The following is a 25,470-nucleotide window of genomic DNA, read 5'->3' on the forward strand; positions in this document are numbered from 1 at the left end:
GAACGTCTCTTCACACCAGAGATAGCTGAGCATGATATGCCTTTAGATGGGCAGCCAGCCCTCTCTGATGAGCAGCCATGATGAGTATATCCCTCAGGAAGGGAGTATTTATTTTGACAGCCACAAGCTGTGGCAAATACATTTTCAGATGAGAGTTTTATTCAGCAACTTAATGAACAGCATGTGATGTTTTGGATGCATGTATGGAACAGCCATCTGATGCTTTTGAGTGAAAAACAGTCTACTCATGAGCACCACCAAAAACGCAAGATTCTGACTGTCATGGGATGTTATCTTCACTGCTTTTGATGAGGATAAGTTGTGTCCACATGAGCATCTCACCTTAGTAGATGAGAGTTGCCCACTCTCACAAACACCACCATCCCTGCTTTATGGTTGATAGATTCAGATGCTAGCAAGCACATGACAGGTAAAAAGAGTGGTTTCAATCAATAAATCAGTCCACACGTTACAAACGCCTACAAGTTGAAATATCAAAGGGCATGGCACAATTCTGGTGTTGTCTAGACATGAAAAATATGTGGAGTATCTGAAAAATGTCAAATGTGCCATGGCTGGGTAAAAACGGATCTTCATCTCCTATATTATATTTCACGAGAAGATCAAGGAAGATACACCGATACATCTTATATAACGACAATGACTAAAATGCATTCTAGACTACCAATTTCTTTAATTGTTTCTAGAGTCGACCTCTATCAAGTGTCTATCAATTAAGAGTACCTTTGATTTCTCTGGTTTATCAGCAGACATCTAAAAAATAACAAACGAAATTGAAAGCCATTACACACTTAACAACTTAAAAAAGCAAACAAAGAAAAACTTCCTTAAAGGGCTACTCAAATACTAAGAAAAAATGTAAAGGCTGACCCCCAAATGCTGTCAATAAGATGTCCTGCAAAAATATGCCCAATAAAGCACTGGCCTGCAAAAGTGACCAGCCAAAATCAAAGGGCAAATGTCTGCAAATCTGTCCAATGCAAATCTGAGCTAAATCTGTCCACAAATAGTGAATGTTCCTGTAAAGCAAGCTCCAAGGCAAGAGTGCCAAACGGAGGGAAAAGGATACAAAAGCGACAAATTTTCAAGGGAAAATTACCCCAAATCAAAGGGTAAATGCAAGAAAATCCCAAATGGAGCTGTACCAAGCAAATGTCACTGCAATTGACACACAAACTCTGGCAAAAGCCCCATGAGAGGGCAAATATGCCAGAAAGAGGGCACCAAAAAGAGGCCAAATCCCAATTTGTGCTGCAATCCTGCAAATGTGACTCAATGTGTTGCAATTTCTAGCCAATGTCAATGCTCCCACATGCAATGTCTGCAATCCTCAAAATTCCCCAAAATTAGACTGCTAAATGTAGCAAATGTCTGCAATTTACTCAAACTAAGCAAAAGGCCAAATCCCAATTTGTGCTGCAATCCTGCAAATGTGACTCAATGTGTTGCAATTTCTAGCCAATGTCAATGCTTCCACATGCAATGTCTGCAATCCTCAAAATTCCCCAAAATCAGACTGCTAAATGTAGCAAATGTCTGCAATTTACTCAAGCTGAGCGGAAATGTGCCTGAAAAGCTGCCAAATGCCTTTTCTTCTACAAAACTGCAGCCCAATGCCAAAAGCCCCAATTCTTGAGGAAAATTGCACCAAAAAGAGGGCAAAAGCTGGAAAACCAAAATTTGTCTGCAAATGTGCAATTTTGCTGCGATTTCTGTCAATGTACTCAAAATGCCCCAAATTTTGCCAAGTTTGACAGTTACCAATGCAAATCTGAAAGGAAATTGTGAGTTCCACATATGTACGGCACCCTGAAAGAACCGTACGGATGTTTTTAGCAGGCTGTAGGGACAATTTCAGAATTGTACCATAGATTTCTGGATGTGGTGCAGCTTGTATGACAGATTTTTTGATGTGGCACAGATTGTACAAAACTTATGGCGATTGTACGGGCGACACAGCGGTGAATGTACAAACAATATGGACGCTTGTACGGCAATTGCAGATGCATTTGTATGAACAACGCAAGTGACTGTATGAACAATAAACGAACCATACAATCCATTTACAAACTATAAGATGCATGTACAGACAGCTACTGTGTGTTGTACGCATGTTGTACACCACTTATATGGATTGGTTGCTCAACGCAGGTGTACGGCAAGCGTATAACAGACGTATAACAAGCGATATGGAAGCAGCGCATGAGTAAAGGGAGCAATGGAAACGACACCTAACTAGAGCAAATCGCTGACAAGCGCAATTGTATGATATGGGCATGGCACACACTTCCAAATCGGGACTGGAGGCAGCGAGTGCAATGTCAATGCATGTGCCAGAACCAGACCAACCACTCTGATACCATTGTTGGGTGCGGGGAGCAATGGAATGCAACTCGAATGCAAGAGAGGAGAGTGGCAGCAGTCCTACAAGAAGATTTTCTCATAGGCTCCCCTAATTGGGAAGGGCTCTCCCCTCACATGCAGAGCCTTCATAGCGTTTGGCACCGTTTGTCTAGCGAACTCATTTGGACCAGCCCTTCATACCCGGAGGAGTTTGAGAGGCAACCACTCATTTGGCACTCAGAGGTGTGAGATCAGGAGGGACGTATGCTAGGGAAGCTGACACACATTGGTTGGGCACAGTGGAACAGTAGCCTAGCTAGACCGTTTCAGACAAGGAGATAGATGCCTCTTGCATAGGTAGAGGCACAAGGGTAGGCACTAGCACTTTCTCATTTGAGGGGGCTGGACACCCGAATGACAAAGATTGAGGCCGTGATCCCTGAGGCTTGGTGGGAGAGGTTGTGCAGCACCTTGGTCCCCCACCATTGGTATGGACAGTTCTCGAGGACTAGGGTGCCTCTACAGCAATCCCTTGGGTTCTACCGACACAGTTTTTATAGAGTAGAGCTTGCACTTTCTCATTTGAGGGGGCTGGACACCCGAATGACAAAGATTGAGGCCGTGATCCCTAAGGCTTGGTGGAAGGGGTTGTGCAGCACCTTGGTCCCCCACCACTGGTATGGACGGTTCTCGAGGACTAGGGTGCCTCTGCAGCAATCCCTTGGGTTCTACCGACACAGTTTTTATAGAGTAGAGCTTGGGGGCCTTTCTCTAGCCAAACACCGCACGAGAGTTAAAGGCGGACGGGGTTTTGGATTCACTTGACTGGCAAAGGGTCAGGGTGATAGGCCACTCGGGCAAGAATTGGACCATTGACCTATCCAGTTCCAAGTTTTGAGGGACAGTAGGGGGTGAGGTAGCGGATTTGGTTATGGGAGGGACAGCCTCTCAAAGAGATTCAATACAGGGCTCGAACAGAGTTGAGGAGGGTCCTTTTCTCAACACTGAGATTGGGTGGCAACTGCAGTTGGAGACATCAGCAGTGGGTTCCCTTGGAGGTGATTTCTAGCATTTGGTCACATCTGTGGACCAACCTTAGGCCCCGAAAGATCTCCTACTTCTTCTAGATGGTGAGGCTTGCCCATTGACCCGTGGTTGGAGCAGATGCGGATGGATGGTAGATGCCTTTGTTGTGCAGACAGAGTCATGGAGACAACCCCACATTGATTTTGGGACTACCTAACAGCGCAAAGGACACAACTTTCTTTGTTCGACGACACCTTGTGGAGTCGTCATGCTCTCTCCGAGATGTTTCGTTTACTCCATTCAGAGCTCCCCACGCTTCTATAGACACATCTTGGGAGATTCTGGCTAGTATTACAGCATGGCATATTTGGAGAACCAGATGTATAGAGGCTTTGGAGGACTCCCAAGTTCACCCTTCTTAGACTATGGCCAGTATCTGGGCAGATACTATACATACTTTGATGGCCATTTGGGCAAACATACAGGGAACCTCCACGACTGCTACTGCTAGGAGGGTTGCTTTTCTCAGAGTCTGAAAGGATTCTCCTTTCTTCTCTGACTCTCCTTCAGGGATGAGGTGGCATTTTCAGCTGCCACCTGGGATTTTTGTTTGCTCATTCCGAGCCATTTTTTCTCATGCTTGACATTATTTTTATCCCACACTTCAGCTTGCTTTGCGGTTTTTATTCATACTTAATGAAGTACTTTTCTTGGAAAAAAAAACAAAGGACATCGTTGGGAGCCCTTGGATTGTGGCAAGACGCACACAACGACTCACTTGGGGGACGGTTGCATAGTTGATAGGGGGAGGACACGCTGATAAGACAAAACCTGTATCAAGTTTTTGAGCACTGTATATAGCTATGGGTAGGCACATAGTTGTACGCATATAGGGTAGGTGTGGGCTTTTGGCATTTGTGGATTTTTCTTTCACAAGCATGATGGACTGATGTATAGTTTTTTGAGACAATAAAGTATGTTTTGCAGGGACTTCATGGGAGATGATGAAATGCAATGTGGTTGTACCAGACTTCCAGAGCAAGGGTGTCTAGTGTGTGGTCAAGTGAAATGTTTTTATGGGTCATGTAAAGTCAAGTCATGAAGGGTTTTTTAATATTTTCCTGAGTCAACACAGTCTTGCATACAGTCTTGCATGTTACGGGAATTTGATATGTTTTGGTGCCCATGTCAAGGGGCTTTTCATGTGGGTTTATCGGGGTTCATGCAAGCCTTAATGTGCATGCTAATGTGTGTGGGAATTGTGTGACCAAAGGTCCAAAATGTGCATTTAATGTACCTTGGGGGGTATTTGCATTTTTTTTATGGGAGTGGTAAATTCCACGTGATGACGTGGCTGGAAAATATGGAAGGGAACGTGCACATGCAAGGTGGCTACGTGATCAAGAATTGGGGATGCTCTGGCTGACGAGTGGAGCTACGTGAAGATGGCGGCTGGGAGCTGATCGGGTTGATGCTAGAAGGATCTACGTTGCACTGGGGGGGCTCCTTGAAGGGAATGCTGGACAACCAGATGAGGGGGGGTCTCTACAGGAAAGCTCGAGAACCATGGCGACGTGCGTGTTCCATGAGCAGGAAGCTATCGTAGTGTGTAAACCTTGACAAAAGTCTATGAGCACCATGAACTAAGAGGCCGTGGCTCTTGCTAGAGGTGTTTATCAGAAGTGGTTTGGTAGATGACTGCTTTGTGGGAATCGTAAGGATGTGGGCTGAGGAAAGGAATACTATGGCTTGGTGAAAGCAGCTCAAAGATCTTGTACAGGGAGTCTGACGATGGCTCGAGTTTTTTTGTGAAAGGGCGTCGCTACTTCACGAACAGTTTGTTTGAAGAGGGCCGTGAGCTCCGAGTGCTTTATGAGGGAAGAGAAGCTGTAGAGCTGGGTACCTTTACGTGAAGGAGATAGAAGATGAAGGTGCTGCAACAAGAACATGAGCTGATTGATATTCAGGGCGCACAATCGTTTCGAGGCTGAGGGTAGAGACGCTTTTTTTTTTGGCAAAAAGAGACTTCTATTAAGTATTAAAGAAAACCATTAGAGCAAGCTCCATACAGGATACACAATGCAATGCATGAAAAGCTCAAGAGACAAAAAGAAAGGATTGGGGCTGATAGTGCCTCTCAATCCGATAGAAACCTCCGCGAAAAAGGGAGAACCCCTCCAAACTCTAAGAAATACGATCCTCCTAGAAGAGGCTGCCTGTGAAGGGCCCTGCATGCTAGCCCATATGGCTATCAAAGTGTGAAACGTGTCAGTCCAAATACCCGTGAACACCTGTGATGGGTGTATCTAGGTGCCATCCAAGGCCTTTGTACATCTAGCTCTCCAAATGTGCCAAGAGGAAATGCTAGCCAAAATCTCCCAAGAGGTGTCCGCTGAAGCATGAGAAGCTCTGAAGGGAGTAAGTGGTACATCCTGAAGGGAGCAGGGCTCTATCACCTGCCAGTGGACCGAGAGTGTCCAAGAAGAAGGTTCACCCTCGTAAAACACCTGGGGCCTAGTAAGGGATGACCATGCGACCGAGCCCCAAGTCATGAATAAAGGGGAAGTATGAAAAATGCTGAGTATCCGAGCAACCCCTTTCCAAATAGTCCTCACCTGACTGCAGTCTATCGCACAAACTCCTCCGCAGAATGACAGCGAGGGCAAGTGGGATCAGCCCCAAATCGTGATCTCCACTGGTTCACTGCAATCCCTACATGAATAGAAAGCCAAAAGAAAAGAGTGATCTTTCTATTCCTAAGGGATTTCCAGAGCCTCCTCCAGAAATTCCTACACAAATCTGCGGTGATGAAGAAGCTGTCCCAATGGGGGGCTCTGGAGGGAATCCAACCCCTACTGCTCAGCTGAAATCTCCTGGCATTACCAACCGTGAAACGAAAGAAGGGAATCCCCCTCTCTCACTCTCCTAGGTCCCACTGCAAGCACCTGATAGGTGCACCTCCATATAACCACAATCTCCAGGATCCCAGGGCCAAGAGCAGGGGGTCAGGGTCTAAGTACCATTGCAAGCCTGCTCCATGGTCCACAAAACCAGCAATCCTGACAGGCTAAAAGGCAACCTCTAGAAGGATATCATCCGTGGATCTAGAGAGTATACCTCCATCCCCAACGTCAAAGACCAGTGCATCTTCCTCGAGACCTCGAAGAGCGATCACCTATAGAGGAACTACTGTCCTCGAAAAAGCTCCCATCCAAGTGGTGGAAGTAATAGGCATCTCAACTGTCCATTCCACCAGGATGGCTGTATCTACCTACTGAATCCTGCGTGCTACCCCTTTGAGGTGACTCACTGACTGTAGTCTTTGATTCTCAAGTAGCCTGATAAATGCCTTCCAAGTGCCTACTGTGTAGGCGGGGCCTCTCTCCCATCTAGACCACTGCATGTAATGGGAAGTGCCCAGTGGTCTGCCATGCTCATCAAGTATACTATCGTTCCAAATGATCGGCTGCCTATCAATCTCTTCAAGGGTAGAGGGCAGAACCCTCCGAAGAGTGTTCTTGAAGCTCCCCCAAGCTTTGAGGATGGCAGTCATGAGAGGAGAGGCAGGAGATCTGAGAGGGACGGAAATAAAAATCCAGCGAGGGCTGTCCACCCAATCATCTCCCAAGGTAGGTGTGCAAGCCTGAATGCGTCCATAGAAGAAATCCTTCCAAGGTTCCTGCCCAGGCATGAGTCCCCTCACCACCACCTTACAAAGCAATGCCCTGCATTGCAAGTCCGAGTCAATGATATTAAGGCCCCCTTCACATGTAGGGAGAATAATAGTCTCCTAGGCCACCCTCGCTGCAACATCTGCCGTGCCATCAAGTCCACTCCATAAAATGTTCATGACTGGTCTAATGAGCTGAGTGATGCAATCCCTAGACCGGCACCAGCAAGAACACACAAACCAGGCAGTGGCCAAAAGAACCTGGTTCAGTACCACAACTCTAGATGCAAGTTCGAGTTTGGCTGAGCTCCAAAAAATGAGCTTTTTCCTTATACTCTCTAGTACTGGGGCAAACTGTTGTGCTGGAGAGATGCCCAATCCTACCTGGCATCCCAAATACCTGACAGGAACACCCCTTTGAATCCAGGAAAAGCCAATGTCAACTCCCCCGCTTGGAGTGTCCTCATCACTGATCCAAAAGCCAAAGGATTTATGCCAGTTAATGTGTGCCCCCTGCAGCTGAGCAAAAGATATCCAAGGCTATCCAGAAAGAATCAAGTGACTGCAAAGAGGCCTCAATAAAAATAGCAGTGTCATCAGCCAACTCACAGTCAAGAAGCTCCTACTCCTGTCTCAAGGGCAATCTCAGCCCATAAAGATCAGCCTGAGATCGTAGGAAGATACTCATAAAAAGAAAGAGGGAGGGGGCTAAAGGGCGTCCCTAACGAACTGAACTGGAAATCTGAAACCTGTCACCCCTTACCGCTCCGATCAAAACCTGGCTGTGGGCTGATCTGTAAAGGGAGGCCACCCCTCTAATCCGTGCATTTGAAAATCCAAATCGTAGAAGAGTGCCCTCAAGAAAACCCCAATCTACTTGGTCATAGGCTTTATAAAAGTCCAAGAGTAGAACTGCCAACCTCTGCCTGCTCTGCATAGCCCACTTTGTGGCTTCACCAAAGAAAAAGATGTTATCAAATATGCTCCTACCATGTCTAAGCATCATGGATGAGGTCTGGAAGAAGGGGCTGCAATCGAATGCTGATCGCCTTAGCATGGAGTTTGTATAGAGTGCCCAAAAGAGTGATGGGTCTCCAATGGGATACAAAATTCCTGTTGCCACCTTTTGCGATAAGGTGTATGAGTCCCTCAGTTAGTGAGTCAGGCATCTCACCCGAGTCCCAAATGCCCTGCAGGGCTGAAGTAATACGATCACCTATCATATCCCAAAAGGCTGTAAAAAAAGATGGAGTAAGACCATCGGAACTAGGGCACTTGCCCTTATGAAGGGCGGAGAGAGCAGTTCTGAACTCTGTGTTGGTAAAGTGTGCATCAAGTGAGCATATCATCTCTGGTGTGACCAACACGCGTAAACTCTGCCAAACTACATCTCATGTGTGTCAGGATCTGCAGAAAGAAGGGAGGCATAAAAATATGTCGCTAAGTGCATGACGGTATCCGGATGAGACTACAAAACGCCGTCAAAGTCAATAAGCTGCCTCACACTCTCTCTACTATGTCTGGGACCAAGTGTAGAGAAAAAGTGTTTATTGACTCTCCCTCCCATCTATATCCAAAAGGACTCCCATGCATGAAAGGCATACTCTGCTCTCTGATCAAGCAATGTCTGCAAGTGAGCGCCCTTGCTACAGCAAGGCACTCCTGTATCCAAGCATATGAAGGTCGTCTTTGCTCCTCCCTCTGCAAGGCTGCCAACTGCCGGCAGATACCAATCTCCCGCCTGAGTACCTCACCTTGCCGAGCACTAGCGACAGAGTGATAAAGGTCACTAATACTGGCAAGTATGGTGGCCACATGTGAAGGATCGGCCACCCCCCCTGCAAGTGAGAAACCCAGATCTCCAAGACTGCCTCTATGAGAGTCTCATCTGTGTATAAGGCATTGGGGATCTTGATACTTTGAGACCGTCCTCTCAGATGGGACTCTGAGATAGACAAAACTACCGGAAAATGGTTGGAGGTGGAAACACCAGGTGCAATGCAAAATGTCCCCCCTCTATCAAGAGCCCAGTCATCCACATAGAATCTCTCAATCCGAGCATGGATAGGTATTTGTACCCTACGGTTCAACCATGAAAACAAAAGTGACTGAGACTGAATATGAAATGTATCATCTGACCAAACATCTCTGCCACTGAACCTGAACAAGAAGGCATCCCAAGCTGCTCTCTCGAGGGAATGAATACCACCTTCTTTGCCCCCTTGCTTATCAGATGGTGCCTCAACCATGTTGAAGTCACCTCCAATAATCCACGAATCTGCAATGTCAGCCCACGAGAGCAACTCTTTCCAAAAAAGAACACGGTCCCCTCTGTTGTTCGGAGCGTAGAGGTTGAAAAAACCAACCTTACGTCCGTCAATCAAAAGTAAAATCCACTGGGCCTTGGAGGAGGTGATGGTACCGTGTCCAATGACCAGAGGAAGAATAGAATGTGAAACTGATATGCATGTACCTCCTCTGGTTCCCAAGGCAGGAAGCCAAAAAGTCCGGCCTGAAAGTAGCTTACCTGACTTGGAGCAATCTCTAGCATCCAATTTGTGTTCTTGAAGAAAAATAATCTCTAAGGAACCACCCAACACACCTAGATGAAGCTGATTCCTGATCAGCTATCTGTGACGGCGATGAGGGATGCTACCCAATCCCTGTATATTCCAACTGGCTATCCTCATCGGCGTGAGGAAGTGGATTGGAATACCTTACCCGACCTGGTGGCGGAAAAAGAACCCTCCACCGGAGCTGACCTCCTGCCATACACACGAGGTCCAAGGGGAGGAAAGTCCACAAGTGAGAGAGAGAAAGATCTCTCGATAGGGATGCCGATAACTGGCTCTCCGAAAGTGAAAGGTACAAAATCATCATCTAGGAGGTCAGAGAGGTTCTCAAGAGCGGAAAAGGAGTTCTGCTGAGCCAGTCCTGGGGAGGGGGTCCGAAGGATTCCTACCGAAGCAGGGAGAGAATGTAAGACCCCCTTCTCTCTATCCACGAAAGGAGGCACATGTACTGGGTCCTGATCAAGAAGTGATGCGGACGAGGTGCCAACAACCTGGGCTGCTGATGGAGGTACAGCCTGATCTTGGGGTGGAGTGGAAGAAGGCTCCTGAACACTAGGCTCCAAGGCATTAGCCTCCCGAGGCTCCAAGAAGGATGCCTCCGAAGCGGTGGAAGTATGATCTAAAGTAGAGGACCTTATCCACTGTGGGCCAGAGGTGGTGCGGGGTGCAGGAGGGACTCAAGCAACCCTATGAGGAGGGGGAGCTCGTGTCTGAGGCGGTGCCTGTGGAGCGGTAGGTCCTACTCCTGCTCTCTGTCGTAAGTTAGTACGAGCTAATTGCTTTCTGGACCTCTTTTTCTTCTTTGGGCAATCTCTGGCGAAGTGCCCCGAGGATTTGCAAATCCTGCATTGGTCCTGCCGACCTGCAACCTCAAATCTTTGGCGAAAGAATGACCCATCAGGTCGCTGTAGCATAATGTGGTCATCTGAAATATTAGGGTTCTAGACAATGAACCTAACCCTGGGTACCCCATCCATCCTGACCGCCTCAACAGCCGAAGAGGGCTCGCTAGGAAGAGGGGGGATCTATGCTACCACACCACCCATGTCGCCAATAACTAAAAGAAGCCGGTGATAAACTGAGGGGAGACCAAGGAACCTGATGAAAACAAAAAGTCCTTACTTATCCTCTTCAATTCGGTCAAAGCCCAGTTGAAAGGAAAATTAAAAAATCCTCCTGTAGCCTAGAAATAGAAACCCAGCCTGTAGCAAGTCTCGTGACGTCCGGGGAATCTAGGCACACCTGAAAGAAACCTCATCCCAACAAACGAACATCTGTAAGGTGGGGGGCGAGCTCCTAGGGAAGCACCGCAAGCATCCAATCTCTAGCCTGTGATCTGGAGGGGTGTGAACCAAAGATGCGTGCGAAGAGAGTCGTGGAATACTCATGCTCCAAGTCCTTTTGCAACTACTGCAGCTCTTCTTTTGAAAATGTGACGATTCTCGTGGCCGGTGTGTGCGGTAACAGATTGACTGAATGGGTGCCAATTCGTCAATTGAGGCAGGGAAGGCCGACTCAAACACACACAAAAAAAACTCCGTCCGCTGTCCTGATGCCCATTAGACCCCCAAACAATGGGGGTACGCCTGAAGAGAGAGGGTGAAGGAAGGAGGGAGAGAGGAGAGAGAGCCGGTCAGAAGAAGAAGGGGGTAGGTTGAAGGAGGAGGGAGGTTGAAGAAGGGGGGAGAGGGAGGGCAGCAAGGGAGAGAAGGGAAGGGGACAGCAGGAGGAGAGGGGAAGGAGTGAAGAGGAGAGAGGGAGGGGAGGAGAGAAGGAGGGGGGGAGAGGAGAAGAAGGAAGGGGGGGGGGGGGGGGGGGTGAAGCGGGAGCAGCAGCTGGGGGGGGCAGCGTAGGCAGCAGCGCGGGGAGGGGGCCAGCACAGGCAGCAGCGGGTGGGGGGCAGCGCAGGCAGCAGCACGGGGGGGATAGCGCAGCAGCAGCGCAGGGGGGAAGGAGAGGGGAGGAGAGGGGAAGGGAAGGGCAGCAGGTAGGGAGGGAGGGGAGGGAGGAGGCAGCAAGGAGGGGAGTCGAGGGGAGGGCAGCAGGAGGAGCGGGGAGCAGCAGCTGCTTCAGGGAAGGAACCCTAGTGGTAGAGACGCTTTTGACCAAGGAGTTTTGTGAACTTGTGTGCGCTGAGAAGACCTTGGTGCTGGAGACCTCCAGAGATAGCGAGCTGTTTGTAGTTGGCTGAGCATGGCTACCACACACGCATGACGGTCATCGTTTGCACGTGAGCTGATACAGAGAATGCATGGTCTGGTTTAGATCATCTGAAGGATTGTAGGTGGCACTATTGCAGCTTTGTGAGAATTACGAGCTGTTGTTCTTGATGGAAGCTTAGGGGTGTGGGCTGTGGGTTCATAGTATTCTGAGGCTGACTGTTCTCTGAGTTTTGGGGGCGAAGTTCAGTTCTAAGTTTATCTGTTTCGGGTTGTGTAGTCTTTTGGTTCTCTCTGAGTCTGTGTGATCCATGTTCAGTCAGTTTTTGTGGGGGTTTGTCTCGGTGCCTAGTACAAAGATACATACTCTGGAATCTGGTGCATAAGCTCATCATCTACGAGCCCACATTGCAGCTGATCCCTATGAAGTCTCAGCTATCTGACGTGGTGAAGTACATAATTCCTGGTTGTCTTTCCTTTTTTTTCCTTATCAACGCCTTCTCCGTCAACCCAACCTCCCAAGCTACAAGATTCAAGGGCAGCTCATTCTCAAGATAGAGGCCTACGATGCAACTCCTCCCTCTCGCCCACGCCCTTCACCTTCACCAAAGGATAATGTTCCCATAGCTTGGTATGAAAGCATACGTGCCTACTTGGTCAGCCAAAAATTCAGAAACAGTCCAATTGAGAGAGAAAGAAAGAAAGAAATATTAACGTCCACGGGAGGCCTCACGGGCCTATGGGACAAAGTACACAAAAAGCGAGCTCATACAAGCCTCAATGGGCTGAAGCAAAGGGTATGCTAGGACCCTTGCTGAGTGTACTAATCTATGCCAACAAAATCCTAATCATAGAAAAAGGAAACTACAATCACATAGTGGGCCAGATCAATCAATCTATCCAAGCGTTGGGACGAAACTGAAGCCTGGTACAATGATGGCTCTGGTGGGCTGTGAAGATGTCTCATATCTATGTCTGTCAAGATGTCTCGCGCTGTAGTGGGGGACGCGGTCTCCTCGCTCTTTGGACTCTCTAGGCTATGTCTAGAGTGACCCCTCGTATCAGTCAGTCTCCCCTGAGGAAAGCTATGATCGGTCGGACCTCAATAGAGTGTATACTCTGGGGGCTCTCTGTCGCGCATGTGGTCTCTGCGCCCCTCTCTCGGTGGTACTGTGCCACCTGCTCATCCAGAGTACTCGCATATCGGCTAGCTCCTCCTCCACTCCACTGTGTCCAGGAACTGACTCAAATGTATAGAAGTCTGTGACGTGTTGCTCTGCCCGGTCATCCTCTATGTCCTGTAGTAGTCTGACCATCCCCTGTTGCTCTCTGATCATCGCAAAAGTGTCTCCCTGTGTCGACGCATCTCCATTAGATAAAGCCCGTACAGACCCGGTCATGGAAATGTGTCAATCATGACAAAGGGCCGAAGCCACTCCCCTCTAGGTAGAGACAGTGGTAGCATCCCAGAATCTTGTAGTAGGCTAGGCAAACACAAAGAAAATGCTCCTCTGTCTCAACCGCCCCCAGCGTACATAGCGTGCAGACCCGCTGCTCTCTAGGTATACCCGCTGCTCTCCTTGCCTCGATCCTCAACTGATGGGACGAAACCCGCATTTGAACAATGGCAATCCTCAGTGCATGGGAGACTCCTCTATCCTCGAGATACTGGGGTCTAATAATGAATCCCTCCTCCAATACTCTCAGGAAGTGGTCGTGATAAAACTGGATCTTGGTGGGGAGCTCCTGGTCCTCCCCCCAAGTCCAAAATGTGTGAAGCTGGAGGAGGTCTAACCGTATGATACGTTTGATCTCATCTTGCGGGATCGACTCAGAAGGTGCATCCATGATTACCTGAAAGGGGGGAAGCCTATCCATCTGGATACCATGCCTGACAAGCCATGTGGATATGCGTGCATACCATGTGTCTGCCCCACTCTTTGCAAGTCGTTTGGATGACTCTAGGACCAACCTTGGAAGTCTCCAGTGGAAAAAGTCCTAGACTCTGTGGATGAAAGTCACTGTCTAAAAGATGGCATCAACCTGGAGAGGTGTCATAGCGAACTCTGCCTCTACTATCTCATGTGGAACTGAGGGCTGCCTGTACTATCTCATGTGGAACTGAGGGCTTACATCAGATCATCCTGGATCCCATCCCCACCTATAGCCGCTCGAAGCTCCTCCAACCTGTCCTTGGAAGATCGCACCCCCAGAAAGGTGCTGCATACATGACAGTCCTTCGCACCAGTGTGTCAAAAAGCCAGCCATTCGTCGGTGGATCCTGGAAATGCGCCTAGAAACACTGTCGCTCTAGTCTAGCCAAAGCACTATGCCCTCGTGTGAGCCGTGCCTGGACTGCATGTTTCATCGTGAAGATGGGTCCTGTGAAGACTGCTCCCAAATATGTGTACGACTGCACTATCTCCACTGGATCACCACGATAGATGAAACTAAGTGGGCGAGTCACTGCTTGTGAGGTGTTAAAGATTATAACCTTAGTTTTCCCAAGGTTGACCGTTAGATCTCTCTCTCTGCAAAACACCTCTAATGCCTCTAGATCTCTTTGTAGCCCCTCCGCCAAAGAGGATATAAGGACTATATCATCAATATATAACAATATCTGTATGAGGAGATCACCTAGTAATGAACCCTCGCTCCCTAGGCGATCTATGAAAGATGTTATCTCATCAATGTAGAGTCCAAAGAGAGTCGGTGAGAGAGGGCAGCCCTACTTCACCCCAATGGTGCTCTCGACCCAATCCGATAGACCGCCTGAAGCACGGACCCTACTTCTGACTGACTCATATAAGCTCATCACACCACAAATCAGCATCTCTGGGATCTGCATCTCCTGTAGTCTCTTGATCATGCGGGATCGTGGAACAGTGTCGAAGGCCTTTCGAAAGTCTACGAAGGATGTGTAGACTCTGCCTGAACCTCGTCTCCTCAATGATAGCCCTCAAAGTGAATGTGGTCTAGAGTAGAGTGTTGCCTCATGAATCATGTCTGCCCTAGTGCTTGATGCCCCCGTGCCTCTGTATCACTGCTGATCTCTCTCTCTAGTACCGATCCATAGATCTTGGCCAGTGTGTGGCCAATCATGAGGGTGCGATAGTTCCCGGTGTCCATGAGGTCTCCTGCTTTGTGTATCGGTACGATAGTGGTGGTGCTACATGCTGGTTGGAAGTCGTGACAAACTGCAAGGTTAAACATATGTGCAAGGATCAGTGCTAGAACCTCCTGCCCATGTGCAAAGTGCTCTGTCCGAAGGCCCTCGTGATCCTGTGCTTTGCGTGCAAGGATTGGTGCTAGAACCTCCTGCCCATGTGGGAAGTGCTCTGTCCAAAGGCCCTCGTGATCCTGTGCTTTCCGGTTGTGGAGCCAGCGAAGTGCAGCCCACACATTCTGCGTAGTCAATAGATGACAAGTAGTGGGCCTGGGCATAGAGGACATGTCTAGCGGTGTCTGCCTCGAGACATCATATAGGGAGCATGCATTAAGTGTGCCACACGCCCGGATCAATGATGGGGATGGGTGGCTTCCCCTCTGAAAGGAATCCCCACCCACTAGTGGTCGGGTCTCCCTCCCGAAATGATCTGATGATCTCATCCATCCTGTGTGTGACAAAGGCTCGTCTCTTGTGGCGTATCAACCGCTGAAAGATCCCGTGTGCCTCATGTGACGTCAATTGGCCCAAGGCTCGTTCCCATGTGAGGTGGTCTCGCATCTCTCTGCACTCATCATCAAACCAAGGGTTTTGAGGCATCTTCCCATCTCGTATCCGTGGAGATCGGGTCGTAGGAAAGGATCTAGTGGCAACATCTTGTATCACTGTGACAAGGATGGCTGAGGCGGAGGACGAGCATTTTCTGAGCGAAATCTTCCGAGCGTCCGAGCGAAGGAAAAAAAAAGCTTCCAACTATGCATAAATATGGCAAAAATCGATCAGAAGAAAACATAGTTTCACTTAGAAATATGCAAAGTATTATAGCAATGCCTATTTTATACAAAAATCTTTAGGTGAATCTGTAGGAATGGTGAGAGCATAATGGGATGGCTTTTGAAGAAACCCACATGTAGAGTAGACTTCTCTATGAAAATTCCCTTATGATCCTTCTTACAACTTTTACTTAATAGGGGGTGACATTGAAAACCCTCTCTCAACCTATCTTCATGAAAGAGTTTCTTCAAAGAAAACTCATTGAAGCAAGCCATCCAGGTAGTTTCGCCAGCGAAACCCCTTTGAAGCAAGTCTCCCAAGGTAGTTTCGCTGGCGAAACTACCTTGGACAGCACTTTTAAAAGTGACATAACTTTCATATCCAATGTCCAAATATAGTCATTCAACCACTCAAATTGATCGGAACACCCCATTTGAGCACATCTATGGAGTTATATTTTGAAAAATCTTTCATATATAGTATTAAATATTACATGTATTTTATGAGAGTGATATATAAGCCCAAGTTAATACTTATTTATAGTAATTTAAACTTCTTTAGAAACATGTCCATAAATATGCTATAAAAACACTAAAAAGATATTGCCATATGATATAAATGTGTTAATAAGTAATTATATATGCATAGTATTATTACATTGAGAGTGATTATGAGGAATGTTTCTTAAAGGAATCAACACTTTTTTAAGGTAATAACAGGGGTACAAAGGGATGTCTCTAAATAAGAAAATTATGTTGTGTAAAAATGAATGAGTGACTAGTCTGTATATTTTTATGATAAAGGGATCTAGTTCTAGTGAAAATAAAAGTGTAAAAACCATGTTTCCTAAAGAAAAACATTTTTAAAAATCTCTTGAAAAACACGCTCGGATAAACCTGCTCATAGGTTTTTGCTCGTAAAATTGACGCATCCGCTGAGGCGTGGGTGAGGTCTAAATCACCCTCCAATAAGGTTGGAAGCTCTCTGGCTAAGTGACACACATACACTAGATCAAGGACACGATCAAAGTGGATCTGGGTACGGGTAGTGGTAGGAACTCTCCCTGTGACTGGTGTAGTAGCAAGAACATCAAAGGCCAGATATGAGTGGTCGGCTCCAAGTGGCAGGGGGGAGGGGGTATACTGAGGTCATGTATCCATGAGACAAAAGCCAATGGACCTAGTAGGTAGTCCATTGTGCTAGTCCCGCCTCCATGGGAGAAACATGTGAATCCCTCAAATGATGGCCATCTCTAAAGGCCATTGTAGATGATGAGGTCGTGGACAGCTCCCAACTGAAGCAGGTGTCGTCTGTATGCTGCCACATGTGAAGTATCTGCAGAAAGTCTCCGAATCCCAAGTTCTATTGCACCTAACTCTGGCATCATGTGGGGGTCTCTCTCATATGTGAAGTCAAGTAAGCCCACTTGCCTTGAAAGTCTCCAAATCCCAAGTTCAATTGCATCTAACTCTGGCATCATGTGGGGGTCTCTCTCATATGTGAAGTCAAGTAAGCCCACTTGCCTATCCCTCATCCTTGCATTGAAATCCCCCAGAAGGAGGGTGTCTCCCTGTCTGGAGAACTCTATGATACCATCATGTATCGTCTCATAAGGACTAAGCCCCTCTATAGTGACATCATGGGCATATGATGATGTGTGTGGAGGGAAATAGCATACTACAATGAAGATCGGTCAGGCATCTAGTAGCTGTACTCATATCCACATGTGACGTGCATGTTCCTCTCTTCATACCACAGATATGAGTGGTCTCAAGTGTGTTTTGAAAAGGCCAGCTACACCTCCAAAGCCTCGTACTCCACTATCTCGAGAGCCTCGTACTCCAGAGCCAACGGAGGGTTTCATTGACCCACCAGGGGACACTCAGATTTACTTACCCCACTCACTGAGGATCTCTCTTGGGCAGTTCTGGGTCTCTTCACATAGACTTCGTATCGAGAGCGGTGGAGAAGAGCGACTACCTAGGGAGAACCAGTGATGTTTGGCAGGTTTCGTTCATGAGACACTCAAACACCGCGAAAGGATACTTCGAGCACGGAGACAGGAGCAAACTTCTTCCTTGGCTGATCCCTCTCAGAGCTCTATCACAGAGTTTTTCCAGCCATATCACATGGACTCCCACGGGATGAGGCCTTGACATGACCGTGACCCAGAGCCTGTGACCCGATAGCTCAGACAGAGGGTTGACACACAGATCACACTTGGGGACATCCCCTCCATGTTTAAAGTCAGGTCTCGTCTGACGGGGGTCACAATAGCCCTAGTTAGACGCAGAGCTATGACCAGGAGACCATAGTTTCCAGAAACGCCGTTTCGGCTTGGGCGAAACGTCGAAACGTTTTGGAAACGTTTTCGTCCTCGGAAACGGCATTTCCGTTTTTCTGTTTTTTCCAGGGTTTCTATAACCATGGAGGAGACACGTGACTCCTCCATGGATGATCTTGATGAGTGATTTTTGGAGCACTTAGGTCTAGGATTTTGTCATGCCAGGCTCCAGCATTGAGCAGCTGCTGCCAGCCACATGGATATTTTTTAATCATGTTTTGTATTTACTATAGTCTATTACATATGGATTATGGATGATGGATCTTGTTTTGCATTGACTCTTTTGAGGCTTGAGCCTTGAGCCTATAGTTGTCATTTCTGAATTTTGATCTATCATTTGAGTCTTTGACATTGAAATTTGAATGATTGATGTAATAAATCATAGATTTATATTGAACTTGAGCAAAGATGTATTTACTATTTTTCAAGCTTTTGTAATGTTTTTATTAATTACATATGTATGTATTAAACCCTAAAACCGAAACTCCCTTTCCCCGTTTCCTCTCGGAGGCCGAAACTCCGAAACGCCGTTTCCCGTCGTGCTCCGCACCCCCGTTTCCGAAACGCGTGGAAACTATGCAGGAGACATGCCAGGGCTGCACCTTTGAGTGGCCGACAGCACTCTATCGCCGATTTCATGCCCCCATTGCCTCATCCACCCTGATGTCTTGATGGTGATGATGATGATGAGATAGCCGACTACCGACTTAACATGACTATGTTGTACTTAGGATTTAGTACTGACATTCTGCATTTTTTGCATTTGCATTGGTATAGATGCTCGTTTAGTAGCTCCACCACCACAGCTCGTTTGTACCAGGTTTTTCAGAGTCTCATAGACCCATCGGTCTTCCAAAGACTTTAATAAACTTTCTTTCTTTCTCCTCAATTCTCTCCTATGAGCAGGCTCCCAAATGTACCCTATCACCGTGGGCAGCCCTCTCTCTAGGCTCTCATGTGTCTCAGTGTAGTAATAAACTTTCTTTCTTTCTCCTCAGTTCTCTCCTATGAGCAGGCTCCCAAATGTACCCTATCACCGTGGGCAGCCCTCTCTCTAGGCTCTCATGTGTCTCAGTGTAGAAGATGATGTCTTTACCTGTGTATGTCTCCGAGAAGCCACCTGGGTCGGACCAAAGTGTACCATTACAGTTCCATACAGCCATACTCAGCATGTTTTGTGCACTCCCCTCCTGGCTCTGACACTGTCATAGTTCCCCCTCTTCCTTCTCCCCTTCTCCCTTATCCCCTCTCTCAACTCTTTCTTGAATAATCACTTTGCCATCCCTGTAGGCAGCCCATTTCCCTGCTTCCCTTGCTGCCATGACCCGTGTCATGCCTTCCCTTCTATGTTCCTGCTATAGAAGGGTGAGGTCATCATCCAAGTAGATCTTGGTCCCCTTCAAGGATGCTCGCATGCTCATAAGGTATCAGTTGCAGTCCGGAGTTTCAGCACTAACGGTCTTGTTTGTATCTCCGTCTTCCTGACCCTCCAAGCTGCCTCACATGTGAGGTTGACTCCCATCTTGGCATATCGGGCTTGAGCATTAGCCATTGGCGTGTCTCCCACTGTGAAACCTCTAACTAGAATATTCGTTCCTTTACTGGACCTTCTCTTCTCTTCCTCAAGTGTCTCAGAAATGAGTTCTTTTTTGGGAGCTGCCGATCCCTTTTTGACAACTTCTGTCCATTCAAGCATCACTTTTTTCCCCTTGTTGAGCTGTTGTGCAAACTCAGCATGCTTACCATTCATGGTAGTCTGCATGGCCTCCATCTCTTTCTTAAGAGCTGCATTTTCTGCTTTGAGCTCATCCATAACTTTGCAGCCACCATCTGATGTTATTTGTTTGCCCTTCATTTGTTGTAACTCAGTCCCCAATGTGTGTACTTGGTCTTGTAGCTTGGTCTTCTCATTTTCCCATTCTGCTCTCTCCTTCTCCCATTCTTCTTTCTTGGCCTTCTCCTTCCTCCATTCCTCTTGTACCTTCCCACCTTGTTTCCGAATCTCAGCCAGTGTTTTGTCCACATGCGTGCGCTTTCTCAGCCAATAGGGCCACATTGGTGGCCTCCAAACTGTCTATTTTTTCTATCAACACGAGGCAGATTTTGTTGAGGCATATGAGTACCTCTGTAGTGCCCTTGTGAGCTGTCCCTGTAGAGAGGGCTGCCATGGCTGTCTCTAAAGCTAGTTTGCCCCATGTGTCTTCTACTCCTGCTCTTGTAGGCATGGTGCTTCAGCCAATTAGAAAATAGTGCTAATCTGTGTGTGGTTGATCTCCAAGCATGTTGGTAGTGCTTTTCTGCGATTCCTTCACATCCCCACTTTCATAGATGCATTGTAATGTGGCTGAGGCCTTCTTTTCACGTCCCTATATATTAAAAAGGATCACGGTGTTCTACAGTCTACTTGTGCTCATTCTGTGTGTGAATTATATGGTGCTGACTGGTAATAATCAGGACCATCTCAGCTTTCAAAGCTAATTTACGGCAAACATTTGAGATGTCAAATCTAGGTCATTCGCACTATTACTTGGCCATAGAGTTTGTGCACTCAAATGAAGGAATAGTGTTGCTTCAGTTCAAATAATACAGAAGCTCCTGCACAAGTTTGGCCTTTTAGGACTGCAAGCACATTTCTACTTCTGTGGGACCTAAGCTCAAGATGAGTATTTATAATGGAGGAGAGCTCTATGATATAGGTGTATGTCTAGCCAAGAAGTTGGTTGTCTTATCTATCTGTGCAACACTAGACCACATAGGCACGTCCAGGCACTAAGCATTGGCAAGTAGTTAAGCATATTTTTCCCTCTATGATATGGGTGTATGTCTAGCCAAGCAGTTGGTTGTCTTATCTATAGATATTCAGTTTGTTGTTTCCCAAGCCAATAAGTTTACGCACGTCCCGGCACTAAGCATTGGCAAGCAGTAAGCATATTTTCCCAAAGAAACACTTGAAGCTTTCCCATTTCTGTTTCTGTGGAACCTTAGCTCAAGATGAGTATTTATGATGTAGGAGAGCCCTATGATATGGGTGTATGTCTAGCCAAGAAGGTAGTTGTCTTATCTATCTGTGCAATACTACACCAGCGCTATTCAGTTTGTTGTTTCCCAAGTCAGTAAGTTTATGCACAGTCCCAGTACTAAGCATTGGCAAGCAGTTAAGCGTATTTTCCCCAAAGAAACATTTAAAGCTTTTGGCTTATTTTCTTTTGGTGATTGATCAATTTCTCTATACATGTTCACATTACCACTACAAGGTGGATTGCTGGATGATAAGCACGTGTGTGAACACTCCTTGGGGCACTTTTCCCTCCAATTAGGAGATTTTTGTCCCCAGGGTTAGTATTAGGGCTAGTTCCCTTTGTAGAGGACACATTCCTCATTTTGACTATTCTTTGTAACAGAACACTTGCATTCTCAATACAACTTCACATTTTGGTGTTCTTCTCTCATCCCCAAACCCAACACTATTAGCAGAAACACATGCCTCATCTATATCTAATGGTGTGCCATATGTGTTAACAAATGAAATGAATTTATCTCATGGTCTTTAATCTGAGTATGAAGATTGAGGAAACTCCATGTGAGTTTTTATTTATTTGTAGGATGTATGTTGAGTCGTGTGAGGATACATCAAAAGATTCTTTGGCTACCCTAGATGAATTCTTTGGTTACCAAGATTCTTTTTGTTTTAAAGATGAATTAGCCTTATGGGTTATCTTAGGAAAGAAATCTCCAACATAAAATTGAACTTGTTCCTAGGACAAATAGTCCTCCTTATAGGCTAAAGCTTTACAAAGGAAGCTAAGGCTTGAAGACAACTAGAAGAAGATCTCAAGCTAAGGCAAATTCAACCAGTTTCTCACCTTTTACTTCACTGATGATATTAAAGAAAAAGAAAGATGACACTTTTCAATGTGTATCAATTATTTAAGTTTGAATAATATCACCATTTAAAATAGGTATCCGAATTGATAATTTTTCAGATGGGTTATATGGAGCCATGATCTTTAGCAAGACCGATCTAAAGTGTGGCTACTATCAGATCAAAAGTCAGCTCAAGATGTGTATCTACTGCATTCAAAAGCAGATTCAACCATAATGTCATTTGGACTTTAAAATTCTCCAACTACATTTATCATGTTGATGAGTGACTCACTATGCCCGTATATAGGAAACGTTGTAGTACACTTTATTGGACAATCTTAACCTATAGCAAAAGTGTTGTTCAACATAGGGAATTCTTAAGGAAAGTGTTCAGTACTTTGAGACAAGCTAGTCTTTTCTCTTTGTTAATAAAAAGAAGACCGTACGATGTATGGTCAAATTAAAATATCTCGAGTTCATTATAACTCCTAATGGGGTTGAAATGGGATCCAACGAAGGTAGCTGCCATTTTAGTGTGGCAAGTCCTAAGAACGTCACAGCTTTACGAACATCTTTAGGGTTTGTTTAGTTCTACAAAAGACATGTTAGAGAGTACTTTGATATTGTCTCACCATTAATTGCATTGACCTCAAATAAAGTACCTTATATTTGGGGAGTTTTAACACAATAAAAAAAGCAATTGCTCAACAGCCTTCATTAAAGATTGTTATACCTCACAAACTTATTTTCCTAGAAACTAGTGCAAGCGATCATGCAATAGGAAAAACCTTTACCCCAGAAAAACAATGCGACCAAATAAGATTTATCTAGACTAAACATAATGTAAGTAGATCCCATATTTTGCAATCCATAATATTCTATCATATGTTTTGCTGACCCAAATTTTGTTGAGGCAAAAGGTTAAGAAACAACATTGAGACTTGAGACTCATTTCATCACAAAAGGTATCCAATAAACACCATAACCATGTAGAGCACTCTAGCTATTTAAGGAGAGAGCAGGGAAAGCATACCATAAAGACCATAGGGCAGCCAAATGACCTTCTCCACTCCCAAGTTATCCCTCAAATGACCTTCAATTTGTTCTTGTGTCAAAGACGGATTGCGATTAGGGTTTAACAAGCATTCCTTGGTTGTCAAACAAGTCCCTGCAATTAAAAACATAGACTCGTAATGAATACACAACCTTAACAAACCAGGAAAGTCACTGTGAATATATCACACATCTTAAAACTACACGACATTCCTTTGCTGTCAAACAAGTCCATGCAATGAAAAACACAGACTCACAATGCAATACGCCACATATGGAAAGAGACCTTAACAAACCAAGAAAGCCACTGTGAATATATCTCAAACAAGCCCCATGGACTTGGTATAAGAACGATTCATACATATTTGACCATTTAGGGTCTACAGGATAGTCCAACTGAAAGTACCTTATATTTCAAGGACAAAAGGGATTTGCAGATTGTCATCTTTTATGTGGATGTTATGCTGCTCACAAGCATAAGTGAAGAGAAAATTTCAAGAATGACCTTGAAGCTCATCTGCAATGTCTGATCTGGAGCTTTTACTTTACTATCTTTGTATTCGATTTATTTGCAATGAGATGAGGGGATTGTCCTCAAACAGTCCGAGTATACATAGGGACTGTTACAAAGGTTCAATTTTAAGGATTGCAAGCCCAATTCTACTCCAGTGGAGCCTTGGATGAGGCTGTCCAGGTGAACCATTCGATGGTGTTACATACAGCCAGGCTATTGAATCTTTACAATACCTGTCCAAATATCAGTTCAGTGAATCCCAATTCAGCAGGTATATCCACAGCCCAAAGACACAGCATTGGAATGCTGTAAAGCATGGTTTCAGGTATTAGCAGGGCACTCTGTCTCTTATGCCAGGGGGAAGACTCTAATTTGCATGCTTTCAATGATTCAGATTGTGCTAGGGATTATTATACCAGACATTCAACCAGTGGCATTGTTTCTTTATTGGCAGTTCATGCATTTCTTGGAAGAGCAAGAAACAATCCACTGTGGTGACATCATCATGTGAAGCTAAGTACAAGGCAGCCTGTGTACGGCTCTGGAGATTGATGGCTAATCCTCACAATGGTTTGTAGCCATATACTCCCACTCCCACTAACAGTCAGTGTGCTATTGCAGTAGCACGGAATCATGTGTTTCATGCTCACATGAAGTACATTGAGATACATTCTCAATATGTCAGAGAGAGATTGCATGCAACAGAGATCAGTTTAATCTAATGTCCTACACATCAAAATGTTGCATTTCTTTTCACCAAGGCTCTACCCAAAGAAAAGGTTGAAGCTTTCCGCAAAGCTTTGGGCTTACTTCTATACCTGGATGATAAATCCTGATCTGAATGCCTGGTTCATGAATCCGGAAGTGTCTTAGTTCATGAAGCCTGATCTGTAGGAACTGAATTCCCGGGTCTGGTGCTAACTTCTGATAAGGATATTGGCTGTGGGTTAATGCTACAAGATGCTGCTTCATGTGGTTTTCCTCGGTGCATATGGGTGATAGGGACGGAGGAAGATTGGGTTTGAGAGAGGCATCCTGGTCTTGTTGCAACCGTGTTGCCCACTGTAATCATGTATCCTGCTGTACGACTTTGTCTCGATGGCGCCGGTCTCGAACCCCTTGAATGACTAATATCAAAGGTCGAGGTGGAACACCCTTACTCCAATAGATGAACTTGGACCCATGGCCTGGGATTTTGACATCCAAGCCTTGGTGCTGATAATCTGGTCGGACTTCGAACTAGTGCCCACCCTGAGACCTTCAGAGTGGCTGAAGCTACATATTGCTCTCTATCTGCTGACCTGTTTCGTTGGCGTAAGAGGCAACTGAGCCTTCTGAGCTGCTTTGGTGGAGATGATGTCCTTGAACTGCCTGAGTCTGCCAAGATAAGGCCCTTCTGATCACCGACATGTCCATAAAACTGAAACGTATTAGGAAACTAACAAGGCTCCCCCTTCTGCTGAGCTTCAAGCTCCTCAATGACCACTGAGGTTGTTGAAGCTATTGTTGAACCACTTGACACGGTTCCTCCTCTTAGAGGCTTCTGGTAATGCGGGCAATCTTTCTGATTATGGCCCGACACATGACAATGGAAGCATCGGTTCTCCTTGGCACAGAGTGCTCGTGTCGCTGTATCCAAGTACCCGCCATAGCCGTTGCTGTCCTTCGCCATCCAGCTCTTCTTTTGCTGCCCATTCCCACCATCACTTGGCGTGAAATTCTGGGACTTCTTACTGTTGGCCTGCGTGGATACTTGACCCTTGTGCATGAGCTCAAAGTTCTAAACAAGCTCGAAAGCACTCTCATAATCCCATGACCTGAAACTTCTAACATACCACTGGATGTCTGTACGCAGCCCATGGAGAAATTTGCTCAGCTTTTGACTGTCCTCCAACTGCAACTATATAAACACCTAAGTGAACTTATTGGCATAATAATTCACCATCTCGATGTCTCCCTAGCG

The 25,470-nt window shown here is 46.1% G+C and overlaps 1 protein-coding gene across 2 annotated transcripts in view; it reads right to left on the minus strand.

Moving 5' to 3' along the window:
- The window catches only part of EMB1873 (porphyromonas-type peptidyl-arginine deiminase family protein), a 57,959-nt gene that overhangs the window by 12,345 nt on the left and 20,144 nt on the right, over window positions 1-25,470 (minus strand). For both annotated transcript variants that reach the window (XR_015540862.1, XM_087373298.1), the window contains exon 7: window positions 22,974-23,108. Coding sequence is in view for 1 of the 2 variants with exons in the window: in XM_087373298.1 (XP_087229424.1) it covers window positions 22,974-23,108 (135 nt within the window). In the remaining variant the exon portion in view is untranslated. The remainder of the gene's footprint in view (window positions 1-22,973; window positions 23,109-25,470) is intronic.

The sequence above is a fragment of the Dipteris shenzhenensis genome, chromosome 4, assembly GCF_047967505.1.
Source record: "Dipteris shenzhenensis isolate YYH24624 ecotype China chromosome 4, Dip_SZ_1.0, whole genome shotgun sequence".
NCBI classification, from domain to species: Eukaryota; Viridiplantae; Streptophyta; class Polypodiopsida; order Gleicheniales; family Dipteridaceae; genus Dipteris; species Dipteris shenzhenensis.